The sequence below is a fragment of the Procambarus clarkii genome, chromosome 76 (assembly GCF_040958095.1).
Source record: "Procambarus clarkii isolate CNS0578487 chromosome 76, FALCON_Pclarkii_2.0, whole genome shotgun sequence".
In the NCBI taxonomy this organism is placed as follows: Eukaryota; Metazoa; Arthropoda; class Malacostraca; order Decapoda; family Cambaridae; genus Procambarus; species Procambarus clarkii.
In genome coordinates, this window is record NC_091225.1 from 13,685,643 (window position 1) to 13,703,330 (window position 17,688).

The 17,688-nt window shown below is 56.6% G+C and overlaps 1 protein-coding gene across 1 annotated transcript; it reads left to right on the forward strand.

Annotated features, from left to right (window-relative positions):
- The first annotated feature begins 3,121 nt into the window (after positions 1-3,121).
- Positions 3,122-12,855, forward strand: LOC138357180 (repetin-like). Its single transcript, XM_069313827.1, has 8 exons — positions 3,122-3,259; positions 7,518-7,676; positions 10,109-10,267; positions 10,541-10,663; positions 10,942-11,202; positions 11,655-11,849; positions 12,160-12,282; positions 12,520-12,855. The coding sequence occupies exons 1-8, from the start codon at positions 3,122-3,124 to the stop codon at positions 12,853-12,855; spliced, it is 1,494 nt and encodes a 497-aa protein (XP_069169928.1).
- Positions 12,856-17,688: the final 4,833 nt, after the last annotated feature.

Genomic DNA, 17,688 nt, shown 5'->3' on the forward strand with positions numbered 1-17,688 from the left:
TGTGGTCTTGCAGGTGTGGAATTCCAACACTGAGCGCTCAGGTATGTGTAACGCCAGTGATTCCTGGCAATGATTATTGTGGAGTGTACCACAGTGTGGTTTTAATTTCTTGTATTCTTCTCAGGGCCGTGACAAGTGTGATTTATATTTATATATATATGTATTAACGTAATTTTGGTAGAATTTGGTGAGTGACGAGGCTGTCTGGAGAGACCGCCAGCACTCTGTCGAGTAAGGTAACTCTCGAGAGTATTTATCGACATGCGTGATCGATAAATCACTCGCCCATGTGATTTAAGGAGTGCGAGATCTCCTTAGTGTTCCCAATAACGTTTGATAGCTGTAGGCTACATGTGTCAGCAGTAATTATATATATATATATATATATATATATATATATATATATATATATATATATATATATATATAATCATAGTGTCACGGTGCCCAGTGTTATTGTGTCATTTACTGTGTGGTGATTGAAATATATTGACCTATGTTCTAGGGGTTATTGAGAGCACTGGGGTCATTTGCAACAGTAAGTAAGTAAGTAAGTGTTGTGCAGTATTCTAATACTTGTAAATTAGAGTACTTGCCGTGTGTGTTATTGCAGAGGGGTTGTTATTTGATGGTGATTGTTGCTAGTGTTGAGCATCACCGTATGTGATTGCAGTTCAGTAAAGTCATTGTGGGGCAGTGTTCTAGAGGGTTCATGTTCTGTATGTTATTTTACTAAATTCTGCAGTATTGTCATTGCAACTGGATTGTAACGTAAATCACTGTGATTTGTTAGTGTGATTTGTCATTGTCGTGGGTGAACTCGGTTGTAGACGAGTACTGGGGTACACATATATTCTCTTGTTATCTGGTAGGAGATCGAAGTCCAGTATTCAGTGAGGTGATTGCGAGGCAATTAATATAACGTAACCAAGGGAACGCCCATTGCTTTAAGAGAATTTGTTCTTTGACAATTTGAGTAACGTAGAATACGTTTGGGTTAATTTACTTTCCTGCAAGCAGCTACGGTAGTCTCGAGGAGCCTAACCATCAGCCAGATAAGAATTAGAGTATTGTCTGTCGTAATTAACGGTCAGTGGGCCGGGTAATTGACGTGTTTCAGGAAGTCAAAGTAATTAACCTCGATCCTTGTTTGATCAACTCACACGAAGGCTATATTGTTCCATTAACGTAACGTCGTTATTTATCTGCCCGGAGGTACCGGCACTTGATTGACTCGTGGGAAGAGTAACGTCATTTTAGAATAACGTAAACGTGGGGCTAATTACTGTTATTAGCCACCTGAATTGGTCTGAGTATGGAAGGCTTAGACGGAATTCATACCTTAATGTAAATTACTGAGCCAGTGTGAAAGGTTGCGTATTTTAATTGATTAATTATTGATCTTGGGGATAGTAATTAATTACTCTAAAGGTAATCACGAGTGATTACCGTTCTCTTAGCACTTTGGACATTGTAAATCAGAGTTTACCATCGCTGAGTGATTAGTAACCGATTAACGTAAATTAACGTAACTAGTAAAGAGATTAATCAGTTGTCTGGTAGTACAGGGATTAATGAGATTTTCTCACTGAATGCTCGACGGGTAGAGTGTTGTGTAATTTCTGCGTTACTAGTGACAGTTGTTAGAGTTATTAATTTAACGTAAATGTTACCTTGTTATTAACGTAAATGCTATTGTTATTGATTGTTGATCGTCCGTGGGACGGAGTGTTAACGTAAGGATTAATTTGAGGAAGGGTGCTGGAGTTGCCAGTGAACCCATTAGTTATTGATGTCATTGAAAGACTACTGATTTGATTGCATTGCAACCGCTATTGCAGGTGTAGACTGCACTAAGGCGTAGAACAGTTAGGAGGTTACTGGAGACGTGTTTCAGAACCTACTGTGTCATTTGTTGTAATTGTGATTATAGATCTGTTAGTTCTTGCTTGCTTGTTGATTCCTCTGTGGTCACGCTTATGTTCGAGTTAGTTCATTATGCAGTCCGAGGGGCTGGTGTCTAGCTGTCATTGATAGTGTCACAGGAAGGATTTCGAGTAACATCATTGACATTTCTTTTTGTTTTGTTGTAGTTGTTAGTACTTTATTGAATAAACTAAGTTGTTATGGTTAACACTGTCTTTTCGTTACACCCCCACTTATTATTATTGTTATGCAAATGTTCTTCACACTCGACTAATAAAATTGTGACTAATTCTGAGCTTTGGATAAAATATACGGCACCACCTACTTGACCTACTCGTTAGATTCGCTTTGGCGAATGGCGAAGGTCGTCGGCCTAGTGGAGGGGATTTCAATTTTCATTGGGGTCTCGGCGTTTGCTCGCGCCTAGTCAATTGTTCATACATGGTCCCAAAGTGAGGAATGAGCTGCTTACTACACTGGTGTGTTAGCTAAGCAAGTCCTTCCTCAGGCGACCTAGTTGAATATCACGACAGGAATAAAGGTTAAAGAATAAAGAAAATTCTTAGAAATTTTCCGAGCTCAATTCCTTATACCAATTACATTTTATTCCAAACTTCTCACAAGTTACAACACAAAAACTCTCACATCATGGCGCCCAACGTGGGGCCGTAGACTTTTGATTCATAATCAGAAAAGTAAGACTCATCAAGTTGAGAAACCTATGAAGAAAGGTGTGCAGAACATTGCAGAACAATATTGCTGTGGGTGTGTTTGTTGTCGGTTAGCAAGATTAGGTACACACACACCACACACACAGAATGGATGATTATTATAGGGATAAGTACATATATCAGTATGTGACTAGGTATGGCGTGCTGCCAAAGGATAGAAGCATTCGCACAGATGAGGAATGTCGGCAGTATGTTGAGGACCATAAGGCCTATGTACGGCGTCTGCGTCTAGAAAGAGCAAACAGAAGTGATCTAGGGGACAAGGGAGTTCCCCTAGACGACCGTGGTATAGTCGGTATGTCAGGGGTGTGGGATTGAGTCCACCCCAAGAGAAGGAAGGGGAGTCGCGACCCCAGCCTAGGCTAAGGACTGATTCCTTGGGCCACAGAAACGTTTTGTTAGAAGTAGTCAATCAGATACCAGAACAACCTCTCAAGAGGGGGACTGAACAACCCCAGGAGGAAATGACTTTACAGTACCTAGCAGCTCAAGCTGATGGTTTTAAACTGCAAGGAGTTAATAAGGCCAAGTTCGAGGCCATCATGTGGAATGCCCACCACGAGAGATTGACTAGATTGGAAATTGCAGGAGTGCAATCCCAGGCAAGGACGGGGAGTCAAACCCCTCCTGCCGCGTCAAGCTCAGAGGTACCGGCGCTGGAAGTAGAGATACCTCCTCTATTGCCAAGAGAGGAGAAGATCGATCCTAGGGATGCATACCTAGATCGATGTGTGACGAAGGTTGAAAGGTTTACTCAAGCTCCAAGTAAGGGAACCAAACCTAAAGAAAGTAAGTCTAAGGGACACCAACAGAAACCCAAGGTTAAGGGACCCAGGTGTTTCACATGCAACATGGCAGGTCACCGAGCAGCTAAGTGCCCGAGCAGCACTAGGCTTAAGACTAAGAAGGTGACCAAGGTGCACGTTACAGGCATGAGTACCGTGGGAGGTGATGCCCTAAGGCACATACTCGAGTTAACTAGAGGAAGAGTTCATGGGCAATGGACGAGTGTCTTTCGAGACCGGGGTGCTACAGTTAACATGGTCAGGAGCAGTTTGGTTGAGCCTGAGAGTAGAACAGGTCGAACCCTTCATGTCCAGTACCCAGATGGCACTGGTAAGGACATGGAAGAAGTGTCCGTGTTGGTAGACACCCCATATATCAAAGGTAAGATCAAAGCTGCGCTAAGTAGAAAGGCAGTGTATGGACTTTTGATAGGTAATACTCCTGGTATAGAGAACCAGGTGGGTCTGTCCTGTGGAAATGACCCAGAGGAAACAGGAACAGGTGAGAGGAAGGTTAAACCCGCTGGCGTTGACACCAAGCGTCAGCCGGCCGGTCGAGCAGAGATCACCGCCGCCCAGACAGAAGAAGAGAAGCAGCAGGTGAAAGGAAACCGGAGCCGTCCTCCTCTCCCTATTGCACAGAAAACGAGAACTGACTCAGAGGGACTCAGATGGGTCTCACCAGCTGACGGCGATGTCACACGGCCGCCAACTGAGGAAGTCATGGTCGCCTCTTGTCAGGCGAAAGATCAGGTGCATGAGGTAAAAGGAAAAAAGAGCAATTTTCCTTCTTTCATTTCACAGAAAACGGAGGTGAAAACGGAGCCCAGTGAGACGGGTGTGGCCTGGATCAGATGATCCCGTCACGACCTGTCAACCAGCCAGACCCGCGAGGGTTAACACCACACAGGAGAGTAAACGTCTGCTTGATGTCACCAGTGGTGAGGCTAAGGTAGCTGTGGTTCCAACAAGTGAAGTGGATATTCTGGACCAGGCTGTTGGAAGATCGCTCAGACAAACGAACGGTCGCTGAGAGATTGAAGAACGAGCAGGTCAATGACCCAGTGCTCAGTGAGGGGCGAGGTTTGACAGCTGCTGAAGAGGCCTCAGCCCAGTCAACTCAGTCGGTAGAGCAACCCGGTCTGAGAGTGACAGACAGACAGGAAGAAAGACCCTGTCACCTGGAAGTCATGACAGTCTGCTAACTGTCGGAATTGTGTCGGTAGGGTAGGGAAGGTGTTGAGTCTGTACTTCATTGGTAAGTCCATTCCAGTGTGCTACCCATTGTGTCCAGTATGACACAGACCTGTGGGGCGAGAGTGTGAAGGGACTGAGGAAGGGAAGCTGCGAGGCGTTGAGCCAGCTTAACCTGGACCCAGAACCTGAGCACGACCGCACTACGGTCAGGAAGTACCACCCTGGACGAGCCAGTGACATCAAATCTTGTCCCGCCAGCCACCGACGTCAACAGAAAACAGATGAATCACCACCACCCAGCCGCCGTGCACTTAAGAGCACAAGTGTAAGTGGCTGGTGATTTAGATGAAATTTTCCTCCGGGAAATTTTATCTTCTGGTGGGAGGTTATGTGAGGAGATGTTCACCAGCTCACTTACAATAGTGCTCTTATGCCTGTGGTAGCCAGTACACTTGTTAAGTGCACTTGTTAAGTGGGCGGACTTAAGTTTGGTAACCAGCAACCGAAACATCTAGTGTTTGGGCTCATGTGAGAGCCCCAGTCATCAGCAGTCCAGAAATGTTACCCTGGCCGGAGTAACACGTCTGTGGACAGTGCTAGAGCTGATAGCATCATCTTCTTGTATGGCATGAGGAACAACTTTGTTCAACTTTACTCAACTTTGCACAGGAACAGCTAGGCTGCAGGCGTGGGTGAGCTGCGGGCCTCCCGCGTTCGCTAGCCACTTGAGTCGTTGTCATGGAAACAACCGCCATTTTAGTAAACATCTTGAGCCGCCATGTTGGTCGGCCATCTTGGAGTTGCCCTAGGGGCTATGCTACACCGTCGCTGATTGCATGAGAGGGGTAGGCCGCTGTATGCCTTCCTCTCATTGGTTATTTCGAGGACGCGGGGATCGCCGGTGTAAGCATCATTCTGAACCCAGCTGCCACCTTGTCAAGACGCTTCCTGTACTCAATTCGGCCAAATTGAAGTATAGGGCACCGTGGTGGCTGGACTACCCAACTGCTTCACTTCCTGCTTCACCTACGACAGCGGTCGTCACAGAATCCGGCCGAAGTCGTCGCTTGGAGGGGAGAAAGCCATTGTGTACAGTGGGTAGAGGTACAGTGATCTGGGATCGTGGGGTAATGTGCATACGAGCAGTAACGGACTCGTAGATCCCATACCAGTGATGATTAGACTTGCTAGTGCTCTGTACCAGTCGATGGGAACGGGGAAATTCGTGTCAGTGTTAAGGCAGATTTCCCATGTTTGTGTGAGACGCTATCGTTGTGCGCGTCACCTGGGTACGAACGCTCCACTTCACCGGTGGGTCGAGGGTGCGAACTCAGCCGTGTTGAGTGGGAGGGGTTCGAGTGCGCGCCAATTATACGAAAAAATACCACGTCAGGTACTACCGCCGCCTACCGCTGCCCTGAGCGAGCCAGCCACCGGAAGCGGGGTGCCTGATGTATGGGAATGGTGTGTAGCCGGCAGCGTGAATGAGTAAGTACTTATGTGTGCATTTCTGGTGATCAGTACCATTACAGATCCTGTAATGGAACAGGAACTTAAGGTAAGGGAAATAAGTAAGAGGAGAAGGGAGGAGAGTAGGGGTGCAGCCACAGATTAGGTCTCGTCCCCACGAACGCCAGCCAGGAGAAGAACGCTCCCAGCGACCAGCTTAGGCCTCCCGCATGTGGTGGTGCCGGAAGGAGCCTAATGGATCGTGTAGCTAAGCACATTAAAAATCTTCCCCCATGCAACGTATTGTTACTTTATAAATGATTAAAGTATTAGTAAACATAGTTGGTGCCTATGTTGTTATTTAATAATCAACCCCAGCTCAGACTTTAAATGCTCTTTGAGAAACAAGAATAGTCTTACGTCTGGCAGGGAAGATACAAACAATTTCAGCTCGTGATGCGTTCAACTATACTATAGGAAAGTTTAATAACTCAATTTTGACCTCTGGTTTCCACTGAAGAACCCCGGGTCGTAACATGGGCCAAGCGGACCCTCAGGGTCAGACTGTAGAGCTAGGTGAGCCAAGCGGGGCCTCAGGGTCAGACTGTAGAGGTGAGCCAAGCGGGGCCCCTCAGGGTCAGACTGTAGAGGTGAGCCAAGCGGGCCCTCGGGGTGAGACTGTAGAGGTGAGCCAAGCAGGCCCTCAGGGTCAGACTGTAGAGGTGAGCCAAGCGGGCCCTCAGGGTCAGACTGTAGAGGTGAACCAAGCGGGCCCTTGGGGTCAGACTGTAGGGGGTGAGCCAAGCGGGCCCTCAGGGTCAGACTGTAGAGGAGAGCCAAGCGGGGCCTCAGGGTCAGACTGTAGAGGTGAGCCAAGCGGGCCCTCAGGGTCAGACTGTAGAGGTGAGCCAAGCGGGCCCTCAGGGTCAGACTGTAGAGGTGAGCCAAGCAGGGCCTCAGGGTCAGACTGCAGAGGTGAGCCAAGCGGGCCCTCAGGGTCGGACTGTAGAGGTGAGCCAAGCGGGCCTTCAGGGTCAGACTGTAGACGTGACCCAAGCGGGGCCTCAGGGTCAGACTGCAGAGGTGAGTCAAGCGGGCCCTCAGGGTCAGACTGTAGAGGTGAGCCAAGCGGGCCCTTCAGGGTCAGACTGTAGAGGTGAGCCAAGCAGGCCCTCGGGGTCAGACTGTAGGGGTGAGCCAAGCGGGCCCTCAGGGTCAGACTGTAGAGGTGAGCCAAGCGGGCCCTCAGGGCCAGACTGTAGAGGTGAGCCAAGCGGGCCCTCAGGGTCAGACTGTAGAGGTGAGCCAAGCAGGGCCTCAGGGTCAGACTGTAGAGGTGAGCCAAGCGGGCCCTCGGGGTCAGACTGTAGAGGTGAGCCAAGCGGGCCCTCAGGTTAAGACTGTAGAGGTGAGCCAAGCGGGCCCTCAGGGTCAGACTGTAGAGGTGAGCCAAGCGGGCCCTCAGGGTCAGACTGTAGAGGTGAGCCAAGCGGGGCCTCAAAGTCAGACTGTAGAGATGAGCCAAGCGGGCCCTCAGGGTCAGACTGTAGAGGTGAGCCAAGCGGGGCCTCAGGGTCAGACTGTAGAGGTGAGCCAAGCGGGGCCTCATGGTCAGACTGTAGAGGTGAGCCAAGGGGGCCCTCAGGGTCAGACTGTAGAGGTGAGCCAAGCGGAGCCTCAGGGTCAGACTATAGAGGTGAGCCAAGTGGGCCCTCAGGGTCAGACTGTAGAGGTGAGCCAAGCGGGCCCTCAGGGTCAGACTGTAGAGGTGAGCCAAGCGGGCCCTCAGGGTCAGACTGTAGAGGTGAGCCAAGCGGGCCCTCAGGGTCAGACTGTAGAGGTGAGCCAAGCGGGCCCTCGGGGTCAGACTGTAGAGGTGAGCCAAGTGCGCCCTCAGGGTCAGACTGTAGAGGTGAGCCAAGCGGGCCCTCAGGGTCAGACTGTAGAGGTGAGCCAAGCGGGCCCTCGGGGTCAGACTGTAGGGGTGAGCCAAGCAGGCCCTCAGGGTCAGACTGTAGAGGTGAGCCAAGCGGGCCCTCAGGTTCAGACTGTAGAGGAGAGCCAAGCGGGCCCTCAGGTTCAGACTGTAGAGGTGAGCCAAGCGGGCCCTCAGGTTCCGTCTGTAGAGGTGAGCCAAGTGGCCCTCAGGTTCAGACTGTAGAGGTGAGCCAAGCGGGCCCTCAGGTTCAGACTGTAGAGGTGAGCCAAGCGGGCCTTCAGGGTCAGACTGTAGAGGTGACCCAAGCGGGGCCTCAGGGTCAGACTGCAGAGGTGAGCCAAGCGGGCCCTCAGGGTCAGACTGTAGAGGTGAGCCAAGCGGGCCCTCTGGGTCAGACTGTTGAGGTGAGCCAAGCGGGCCCTCAGGGTCAGACTGTAGAGGTGAGCCAAGCGGGGCCTCAGGGTCAGACTGTAGAGGTGAGCCAAGCGGGCTCTCAGGGTCAGACTGTAGAGGTGAGTCAAGCGGGCCCTCAGGTTCAGACTGTAGAGGTGAGCCAAGCGGGCCCTCAGGGTCAGACTGTAGAGGTGAGCCAAGCAGGCCCTCAGGGTCAGACTGTAGAGGTGAGCCAAGCGGGCCCTCAGGGTCAGACTGTAGAGGTGAGCCAAACGGGCCCTCAGGGTCAGACTGTAGAGGTGAGCCAAGCAGGGCCTCAGGGTCAGACTGTAGAGATGAGCCAAGCGGGCCCTCGGGGTCAGACTGTAGAGGTGAGCCAAGCGGGGCCTCAGGGTCAGACTGTACAGGTGAGCCAAGCGGGGCCTCTTGGTCAGAGTGTAGAGGTGAGCCAAGCGGGCCCTCAGGGTCAGACTGTAGAGGTGAGCCAAGCGGGGCCTCAGGGTCAGACTGTAGAGGTGAGCCAAGTGGGCCCTCAGGGTCAGACTGTAGAGGTGAGCCAAGCGGGCCCTCAGGGTCAGACTGTAGAGGTGAGCCAAGCGGGCCCTCGGGGTCAGACTGTAGAGGTGACCCAAGCGGGGCCTCAGGGTCAGACTGCAGACGTGAGCCAAGCGGGCCCTCAGGGTCAGACTGTAGAGGTGAGCCAAGCGGGCCCTCAGGGTCAGACTGTTGAGGTGAGCCAAGCGGGCCTTCAGGGTCAGACTGTAGAGGTGAGCCAAGCGGGCCCTCAGGGTCAGACTGTAGAGGTGAGCCAAGCAGGCCCTCGGGGTCAGACTGTAGGGGTGAGCCAAGCGGGCCCTCAGGGTCAGACTGTAGAGGTGAGCCAAGCGGGCCCTCAGGGTCAGACTGTAGAGGTGAGCCAAGCGGGGCCTCAGGGTCAGACTGTAGAGGTGAGCCAAGCGGGCTCTCAGGGTCAGACTGTAGAGGTGAGTCAAGCGGGCCCTCAGGTTCAGACTGTAGAGGTGAGCCAAGCGGGCCCTCAGGGTCAGACTGTAGAGGTGAGCCAAGCAGGCCCTCAGGGTCAGACTGTAGAAGTGAGCCAAGCGGGCCCTCAGGGTCAGACTGTAGAGGTGAGCCAAACGGGCCCTCAGGGTCAGACTGTAGAGTTGAGCCAAGCGGGGCCTCAGGGTCAGACTGTAGAGATGAGCCAAGCGGGCCCTCAGGGTCAGACTGTAGAGGTGAGCCAAGCTGGTCCTCAGGGTCAGATTGTAGAGGTGAGCCAAGCGGGCCCTCGGGGTCAGACTGTAGAGGTGACCCAAGCGGGGCCTTAGGGTCAGACTGCAGAGGTGAGCCAAGCGGGCCCTCAGGGTCAGACTGTAGAGGTGAGCCAAGCGGGCCCTCAGGGTCAGACTGTTGAGGTGAGCCAAGCGGGCCCTCAGGGTCAGACTGTAAAGGTGAGCCAAGCGGGCCCTCAGGGTCAGACTATAGAGGTGAGCCAAGCAGGCCCTCGGGGTCAGACTGTAGGGGTGAGCCAAGCGGGCCCTCAGGGTCAGACTGTAGAGGTGAGCCAAGCGGGCCCTCAGGGTCAGACTGTAGAGGTGAGCCAAGCGGGGCCTCAGGGTCAGACTGTAGAGGTGAGCCAAGCGGGCTCTCAGGGTCAGACTGTAGAGGTGAGTCAAGTGGGCCCTCAGGTTCAGACTGTAGAGGTGAGCCAAGCGGGCCCTCAGGGTCAGACTGTAGAGGTGAGCCAAGCAGGCCCTCAGGGTCAGACTGTAGAGGTGAGCCAAGCGGGCCCTCAGGGTCAGACTGTAGAAGTGAGCCAAACGGGCCCTCAGGGTCAGACTGTAGAGGTGAGCCAAGCGGGGCCTCAGGGTCAGACTGTAGAGATGAGCCAAGCGGGCCCTCAGGGTCAGACTGTAGAGGTGAGCCAAGCGGGCCCTCAGGGTCAGACTGTAGAGGTGAGCCAAGCGGGGCCTCAGGGTCAGACTGTAGAGATGAGCCAAGCTGGCCCTCAGGGTCAGACTGTAGAGGTGAGCCAAGCGGGCCCTCAGGTTCAGACTGTAGAGGTGAGCCAAGCGGGCCCTCAGGGTAAGACTGTAGAGGTGAGCCAAGCGGGCCCTCAGGGTCAGACTGTAGAGGTGAGCCAAGCGGGGCCTCAGGGTCAGACTGTAGAGATGAGCCAAGCTGGCCCTCAGGGTCAGACTGTAGAGGTGAGCCAAGCGGGGCCTCAGGGTCAGACTGTAGAGGTGAGCCAAGCGGGGCCTTATGGTCAGACTGTAGAGGTGAGCCAAGCGGGCCCTCAGGGTCAGACTGTAGAGGTGAGCCAAGCGGAGCCTCAGGGTCAGACTATAGAGGTGAGCCAAGTGGGCCCTCAGGGTCAGACTGTAGAGGTGAGCCAAGCGGGCCCTCAGGGTCAGACTGTAGAGGTGAGCCAAGCGGGCCCTCAGGGTCAGACTGTAGAGGTGAGCCAAGCGGGCCCTCAGGGTCAGACTGTAGAGGTGAGCCAAGCGGGCCCTCGGGTCAGACTGTAGAGGTGAGCCAAGTGGGCCCTAAGGGTCAGACTGTAGAGGTGAGCCAAGCGGGCCCTCAGGGTCAGACTGTAGAGGTGAGCCAAGCGGGCCCTCGGGGTCAGACCGTAGGGGTGAGCCAAGCAGGCCCTCAGGGTCAGACTGTAGAGGTGAGCCAAGCGGGCCCTCAGGTTCAGACTGTAGAGGTGAGCCAAGCGGGCCCTCAGGTTCAGACTGTAGAGGTGAGCCAAGCGGGCCCTCAGGTTCAGTCTCTAGAGGTGAGCCAAGTGGCCCTCAGGTTCAGACTGTAGAGGTGAGCCAAGCGGGCCCTCAGGTTCAGACTGTAGAGGTGAGCCAAGCGGGCCTTCAGGGTCAGACTGTAGAGGTGACCCAAGCGGGGCCTCAGGGTCAGACTGCAGAGGTGAGCCAAGCGGGCCCTCAGGGTCAGACTGTAGAGGTGAGCCAAGCGGGCCCTCAGGGTCAGACTGTAGAGGTGAGCCAAGCGGGCCCTCAGGGTCAGACTGTTGAGGTGAGCCAAGCGGGCCCTCAGGGTCAGACTGTAAAGGTGAGCCAAGCGGGCCCTCAGGGTCAGACTATAGAGGTGAGCCAAGCAGGCCCTCGGGGTCAGACTGTAGGGGTGAGCCAAGCGGGCCCTCAGGGTCAGACTGTAGAGGTGAGCCAAGCGGGCCCTCAGGGTCAGACTGTAGAGGTGAGCCAAGCGGGGCCTCAGGGTCAGACTGTAGAGGTGAGCCAAGCGGGCTCTCAGGGTCAGACTGTAGAGGTGAGTCAAGTGGGCCCTCAGGTTCAGACTGTAGAGGTGAGCCAAGCGGGCCCTCAGGGTCAGACTGTAGAGGTGAGCCAAGCAGGCCCTCAGGGTCAGACTGTAGAGGTGAGCCAAGCGGGCCCTCAGGGTCAGACTGTAGAAGTGAGCCAAACGGGCCCCTCAGGGTCAGACTGTAGAGGTGAGCCAAGCGGGGCCTCAGGGTCAGACTGTAGAGATGAGCCAAGCGGGCCCTCAGGGTCAGACTGTAGAGGTGAGCCAAGCGGGCCCTCAGGGTCAGACTGTAGAGGTGAGCCAAGCGGGGCCTCAGGGTCAGACTGTAGAGATGAGCCAAGCTGGCCCTCAGGGTCAGACTGTAGAGGTGAGCCAAGCGGGCCCTCAGGTTCAGACTGTAGAGGTGAGCCAAGCGGGCCCTCAGGGTAAGACTGTAGAGGTGAGCCAAGCGGGCCCTCAGGGTCAGACTGTAGAGGTGAGCCAAGCGGGGCCTCAGGGTCAGACTGTAGAGATGAGCCAAGCTGGCCCTCAGGGTCAGACTGTAGAGGTGAGCCAAGCGGGGCCTCAGGGTCAGACTGTAGAGGTGAGCCAAGCGGGGCCTTATGGTCAGACTGTAGAGGTGAGCCAAGCGGGCCCTCAGGGTCAGACTGTAGAGGTGAGCCAAGCGGAGCCTCAGGGTCAGACTATAGAGGTGAGCCAAGTGGGCCCTCAGGGTCAGACTGTAGAGGTGAGCCAAGCGGGCCCTCAGGGTCAGACTGTAGAGGTGAGCCAAGCGGGCCCTCAGGGTCAGACTGTAGAGGTGAGCCAAGCGGGCCCTCAGGGTCAGACTGTAGAGGTGAGCCAAGCGGGCCCTCGGGGTCAGACTGTAGAGGTGAGCCAAGTGGGCCCTAAGGGTCAGACTGTAGAGGTGAGCCAAGCGGGCCCTCAGGGTCAGACTGTAGAGGTGAGCCAAGCGGGCCCTCGGGGTCAGACCGTAGGGGTGAGCCAAGCAGGCCCTCAGGGTCAGACTGTAGAGGTGAGCCAAGCGGGCCCTCAGGTTCAGACTGTAGAGGTGAGCCAAGCGGGCCCTCAGGTTCAGACTGTAGAGGTGAGCCAAGCGGGCCCTCAGGTTCAGTCTCTAGAGGTGAGCCAAGTGGCCCTCAGGTTCAGACTGTAGAGGTGAGCCAAGCGGGCCCTCAGGTTCAGACTGTAGAGGTGAGCCAAGCGGGCCTTCAGGGTCAGACTGTAGAGGTGACCCAAGCGGGGCCTCAGGGTCAGACTGCAGAGGTGAGCCAAGCGGGCCCTCAGGGTCAGACTGTAGAGGTGAGCCAAGCGGGCCCTCAGGGTCAGACTGTAGAGGTGAGCCAAGCAGGCCCTCGGGGTCAGACTGTAGGGGTGAGCCAAGCGGGCCCTCTGGGTCAGACTGTAGAGGTGAGCCAAGCGGGCCCTCAGGGTCAGACTGTAGAGGTGAGCCAAGCGGGGCCTCAGGGTCAGACTGTAGAGGTGAGCCAAGCGGGCTCTCAGGGTCAGACTGTAGAGGTGAGTCAAGCGGGCCCTCAGGTTCAGACTGTAGAGGTGAGCCAAGCGGGCCCTCAGGGTCAGACTGTAGAGGTGAGCCAAGCAGGCCCTCAGGGTCAGACTGTAGAGGTGAGCCAAGCGGGCCCTCAGGTGTCAGACTGTAGAGGTTGAGCCAAACGGGCCCTCAGGGTCAGACTGTAGAGGTGAGCCAAGCGGGGCCTCAGGGTCAGACTGTAGAGATGAGCCAAGCGGGCCCTCAGGGTCAGACTGTAGAGGTGAGCCAAGCGGGCCCTCAGGGTCAGACTGCACAGGTGAGCCAAGCGGGGCCCTCTAGGGTCAGACTGTAGAGGTGAGCCAAGCGGGCCTCAGGGTCAGACTGTAGAGGTGAGCCAAGCAGGCCCTCGGGGTCAGACTGTAGGGGTGAGCCAAGCGGGCCCTCAGGGTCAGACTGTAGAGGTGAGCCAAGCGGGCCCTCAGGGTCAGACTGTAGAGGTGAGCCAAGCGGGGCCCTCAGGGTCAGACTGTAGAGGTGAGCCAAGCGGGCTCCTCAGGGTCAGACTGTAGAGGTGAGTCAAGCGGGCCCTCAGGTTCAGACTGTAGAGGTGAGCCAAGCGGGCCCTCAGGGTCAGACTGTAGAGGTGAGCCAAGCAGGCCCTCAGGGTCAGACTGTAGAGGTGAGCCAAGCGGGCCCTCAGGGTCAGACTGTAGAGGTGAGCCAAACGGGCCCTCAGGGTCAGACTGTAGAGGTGAGCCAAGCGGGCCCTCAGGGTCAGACTGTAGAGGTGAGCCAAGCGGGCCCTCAGGGTCAGACTGTAGAGGTGAGCCAAGCGGGCCTCAGGGTCAGACTGTAGAGGTGAGCCAAGCGGGCCCTCGGGTCAGACTGTAGAGGTGAGCCAAGCGGGCCTCAGGGTCAGACTGTAGAGGTGAGCCAAGCGGGCCTCAGGGTCAGACTGTAGAGGTGAGCCAAGCGGGGCCCTCAGGGTCAGACTGTAGAGGTGAGCCAAGCGGGCCCTCAGGGTCAGACTGTAGAGGTGAGCCAAGCGGGCCCTCAGGGTCAGACTGTAGAGGTGAGCCAAGCGGGCCTCAGGGTCAGACTGTAGAGGTGAGCCAAGCGGGCCCTCAGGGTCAGACTGTAGAGGTGAGCCAAGCGGGCCCTCAGGGTCAGACTGTAGAGGTGAGCCAAGCGGGCCCTCAGGGTCAGACTGTAGAGGTGAGCCAAGCGGGCCCTCAGGGTCAGACTGTAGAGGTGAGCCAAGCGGGCCCTCAGGGTCAGACTGTAGAGGTGAGCCAAGCGGGCCCTCAGGGTCAGACTGTAGAGGTGAGCCAAGCGGGCCTCAGGGTCAGACTGTAGAGGTGAGCCAAGCGGGCCCTCAGGGTCAGACTGTAGAGGTGAGCCAAGCGGGCCCTCAGGGTCAGACTGTAGAGGTGAGCCAAGCGGGCCCTCAGGGTCAGACTGTAGAGGTGAGCCAAGCGGGCCCTCAGGGGCAGACTGTAGAGGTGAGCCAAGCGGGCCCTCAGGGTCAGACTGTAGAGGTGAGCCAAGCGGGCCCTCAGGGTCAGACTGTAGAGGTGAGCCAAGCGGGCCCTCAGGGTCAGACTGTAGAGGTGAGCCAAGTGGGCCCTCAGGTGTCAGACTGTAGAGGTGAGCCAAGCGGGCCTCAGGGTCAGACTGTAGAGGTGAGCCAAGCGGCCCTCAGGGTCAGACTGGTAGAGGTGAGCCAAGCGGGCCTCAGGGTCAGACTGTAGAGGTGAGCAAGCGGGCCCTCAGGGTCAGACTGTAGAGGTGAGCCAAGCGGGCCCTCAGGGTCAGACTGTAGAGGTGAGCCAAGCGGGCCCTCAGGGTCAGACTGTAGAGGTGAGCCAAGCGGGCCCTCAGGGTCAGACTGTAGAGGTGAGCCAAGCGGGCCCTCAGGGTCAGACTGTAGAGGTGAGCCAAGCGGGCCCTCAGGGTCAGACTGTAGAGGTGAGCCAAGCGGGCCTCAGGGTCAGACTGTAGAGGTGAGCCAAGCGGGCCCTCAGGGTCAGACTGTAGAGGTGAGCCAAGCGGGCCCTCAGGGTCAGACTGTAGAGGTGAGCCAAGCGGGCCTCAGGGTCAGACTGTAGAGGTGAGCCAAGCGGGCCCTCAGGGTCAGACTGTAGAGGTGAGCCAAGCGGGCCCTCAGGGTCAGACTGTAGGAGGTGAGCCAGCGGGCCTCAGGTCAGACTGTAGAGGTGAGCCAAGCGGGCCCTCAGGGTCAGGACTGTAGAGGTGAGCCAAGCGGGCCCTCAGGGTCAGACTGTAGAGTGAGCCAAGCGGGCCCTCAGGGTCAGACTGTAGAGATGAGCCAAGCGGGCCCTCAGGGTCAGACTGTAGAGGTGAGCCAAGCTGGGGCCTCAGGGTCAGACTGTAGAGGTGAGCCAAGCGGGCCTCAGGGTCAGACTGTAGAGATGAGCCAAGCGGCCCTCAGGGTCAGACTGTAGAGGTGAGCCAAGCGGGCCCTCAGGTCAGACTGTAGAGGTGAGCCAAGCGGGCCCTCAGGGTCAGACTGTAGAGGTGAGCCAAGCGGGCCCTCAGGGTCAGACTGTAGAGGTGAGCCAAGCGGGCCTCAGGGTCAGACTGTAGAGGTGAGCCAAGCGGCCCTCAGGGTCAGACTGTAGAGGTGAGCCAAGCGGGCCTCAGGGTCAGACTGTAGAGGTGAGCCAAGCGGGGCCTCAGGTCAGACTGTAGAGGTGAGCCAAGCGGGCCCTCAGGGTCAGACTGTAGAGGTGAGCCAAGCGGGCCTCAGGGTCAGACTGTAGAGGTGAGCCAAGCGGGCCCTCAGGGTCAGACTGTAGAGGTGAGCCAAGCGGGCCCTCAGGGTCAGACTGTAGAGGTGAGCCAAGCGGGCCCTCAGGGTCAGACTGTAGAGGTGAGCCAAGCGGGCCCTCAGGGTCAGACTGTAGAGGTGAGCCAAGCGGGCCCTCGGGTCAGACTGTAGAGGTGAGCCAAGCGGGCCCTCAGGGTCAGACTGTAGAGGTGAGCCAAGCGGGCCCTCAGGGTCAGACTGTAGAGGTGAGCCAAGCGGGCCCTCGGGTCAGACTGTAGGGTGAGCCAAGCGGCCCTCAGGGTCAGACTGTAGAGGTGAGCCAAGCGGGCCCTCAGGTCAGACTGTAGAGGTGAGCCAAGCGGGCCCTCAGGTCAGACTGTAGAGGTGAGCCAAGCGGGCCCTCAGGTCAGACTGTAGAGGTGAGCCAAGCGGCCCTCAGGTCAGACTGTAGAGGTGAGCCAAGCGGGCCCTCAGGGTCAGACTGTAGAGGTGAGCCAAGCGGGCCCTCAGGGTCAGACTGTAGAGGTGAGCCAAGCGGGGCCTCAGGGTCAGACTGTAGAGGTGAGCCAAGCGGGCCCTCAGGGTCAGACTGTAGAGGTGAGCCAAGCGGGCCCTCAGGGTCAGACTGTAGAGGTGAGCCAAGCGGCCCTCGGGTCAGACTGTAGGGTGAGCCAAGCGGGCCCTCAGGGTCAGACTGTAGAGGTGAGCCAAGCGGGCCCTCAGGGTCAGACTGTAGAGGTGAGCCAAGCGGGGCCTCAGGGTCAGACTGTAGAGGTGAGCCAAGCGGGCCTCAGGGTCAGACTGTAGAGGTGAGCAAGCGGGCCCTCAGGTCAGACTGTAGAGGTGAGCCAAGCGGGCCCTCAGGGTCAGACTGTAGAGGTGAGCCAAGCAGGCCCTCAGGGTCAGACTGTAGAGGTGAGCCAAGCGGGCCCTCAGGGTCAGACTGTAGAGGTGAGCCAAGCGGGCCCTCAGGGTCAGACTGTAGAGGTGAGCCAAGCGGGCCCTCAGGGTCAGACTGTAGAGGTGAGCCAAGCGGGCCCTCAGGGTCAGACTGTAGAGGTGAGCCAAGCGGGCCTCAGGGTCAGACTGTACAGGTGAGCCAAGCGGGGCCTCTTGGTCAGACTGTAGAGGTGAGCCAAGCGGGCCCTCAGGGTCAGACTGTAGAGGTGAGCCAAGCGGGGCCTCAGGGTCAGACTGTAGAGGTGAGCCAAGTGGGCCCTCAGGGTCAGACTGTAGAGGTGAGCCAAGCGGGCCCTCAGGGTCAGACTGTAGAGGTGAGCCAAGCGGGCCCTCAGGGTCAGACTGTTGAGGTGACCAAGCGGGCCTCAGGGTCAGACTGCAGAGGTAGCCAAGCGGGCCCTCAGGGTCAGACTGTAGAGGTGAGCCAAGCGGGCCCTCAGGGTCAGACTGTAGAGGTGAGCCAAGCGGGCCCTCAGGGTCAGACTGTAGAGGTGAGCCAAGCGGGCCCTCAGGGTCAGACTGTAGAGGTGAGCCAAGCGGCCCTCGGGTCAGACTGTAGGGTGAGCCAAGCGGGCCCTCAGGGTCAGACTGTAGAGGTGAGCCAAGCGGGCCCTCAGGGTCAGACTGTAGAGGTGAGCCAAGCGGGCCTCAGGGTCAGACTGTAGAGGTGAGCCAAGCGGGCCTCAGGGTCAGACTGTAGAGGTGAGCCAAGCGGGCCCTCAGGTCAGACTGTAGAGGTGAGCCAA

Bases quoted from the DNA above. Each gene is read 5' to 3' on its own strand.
- LOC138357180 (XM_069313827.1), top strand. From the start codon at position 3,122: ATGACTTTACAGTACCTAGCAGCTCAAGCTGATGGTTTTAAACTGCAA. The intron at 7,677-10,108 runs GTGAGCCAAGCG...GTGGGCCCTCAG, and splicing joins CTCAGGGTCAGACTGTAGAG to GTTCAGACTGTAGAGGTGAG. The intron at 11,203-11,654 runs GTGAGCCAAGTG...GCGGGGCCTCAG, and splicing joins CTCAGGTTCAGTCTCTAGAG to GGTCAGACTGTAGAGGTGAG.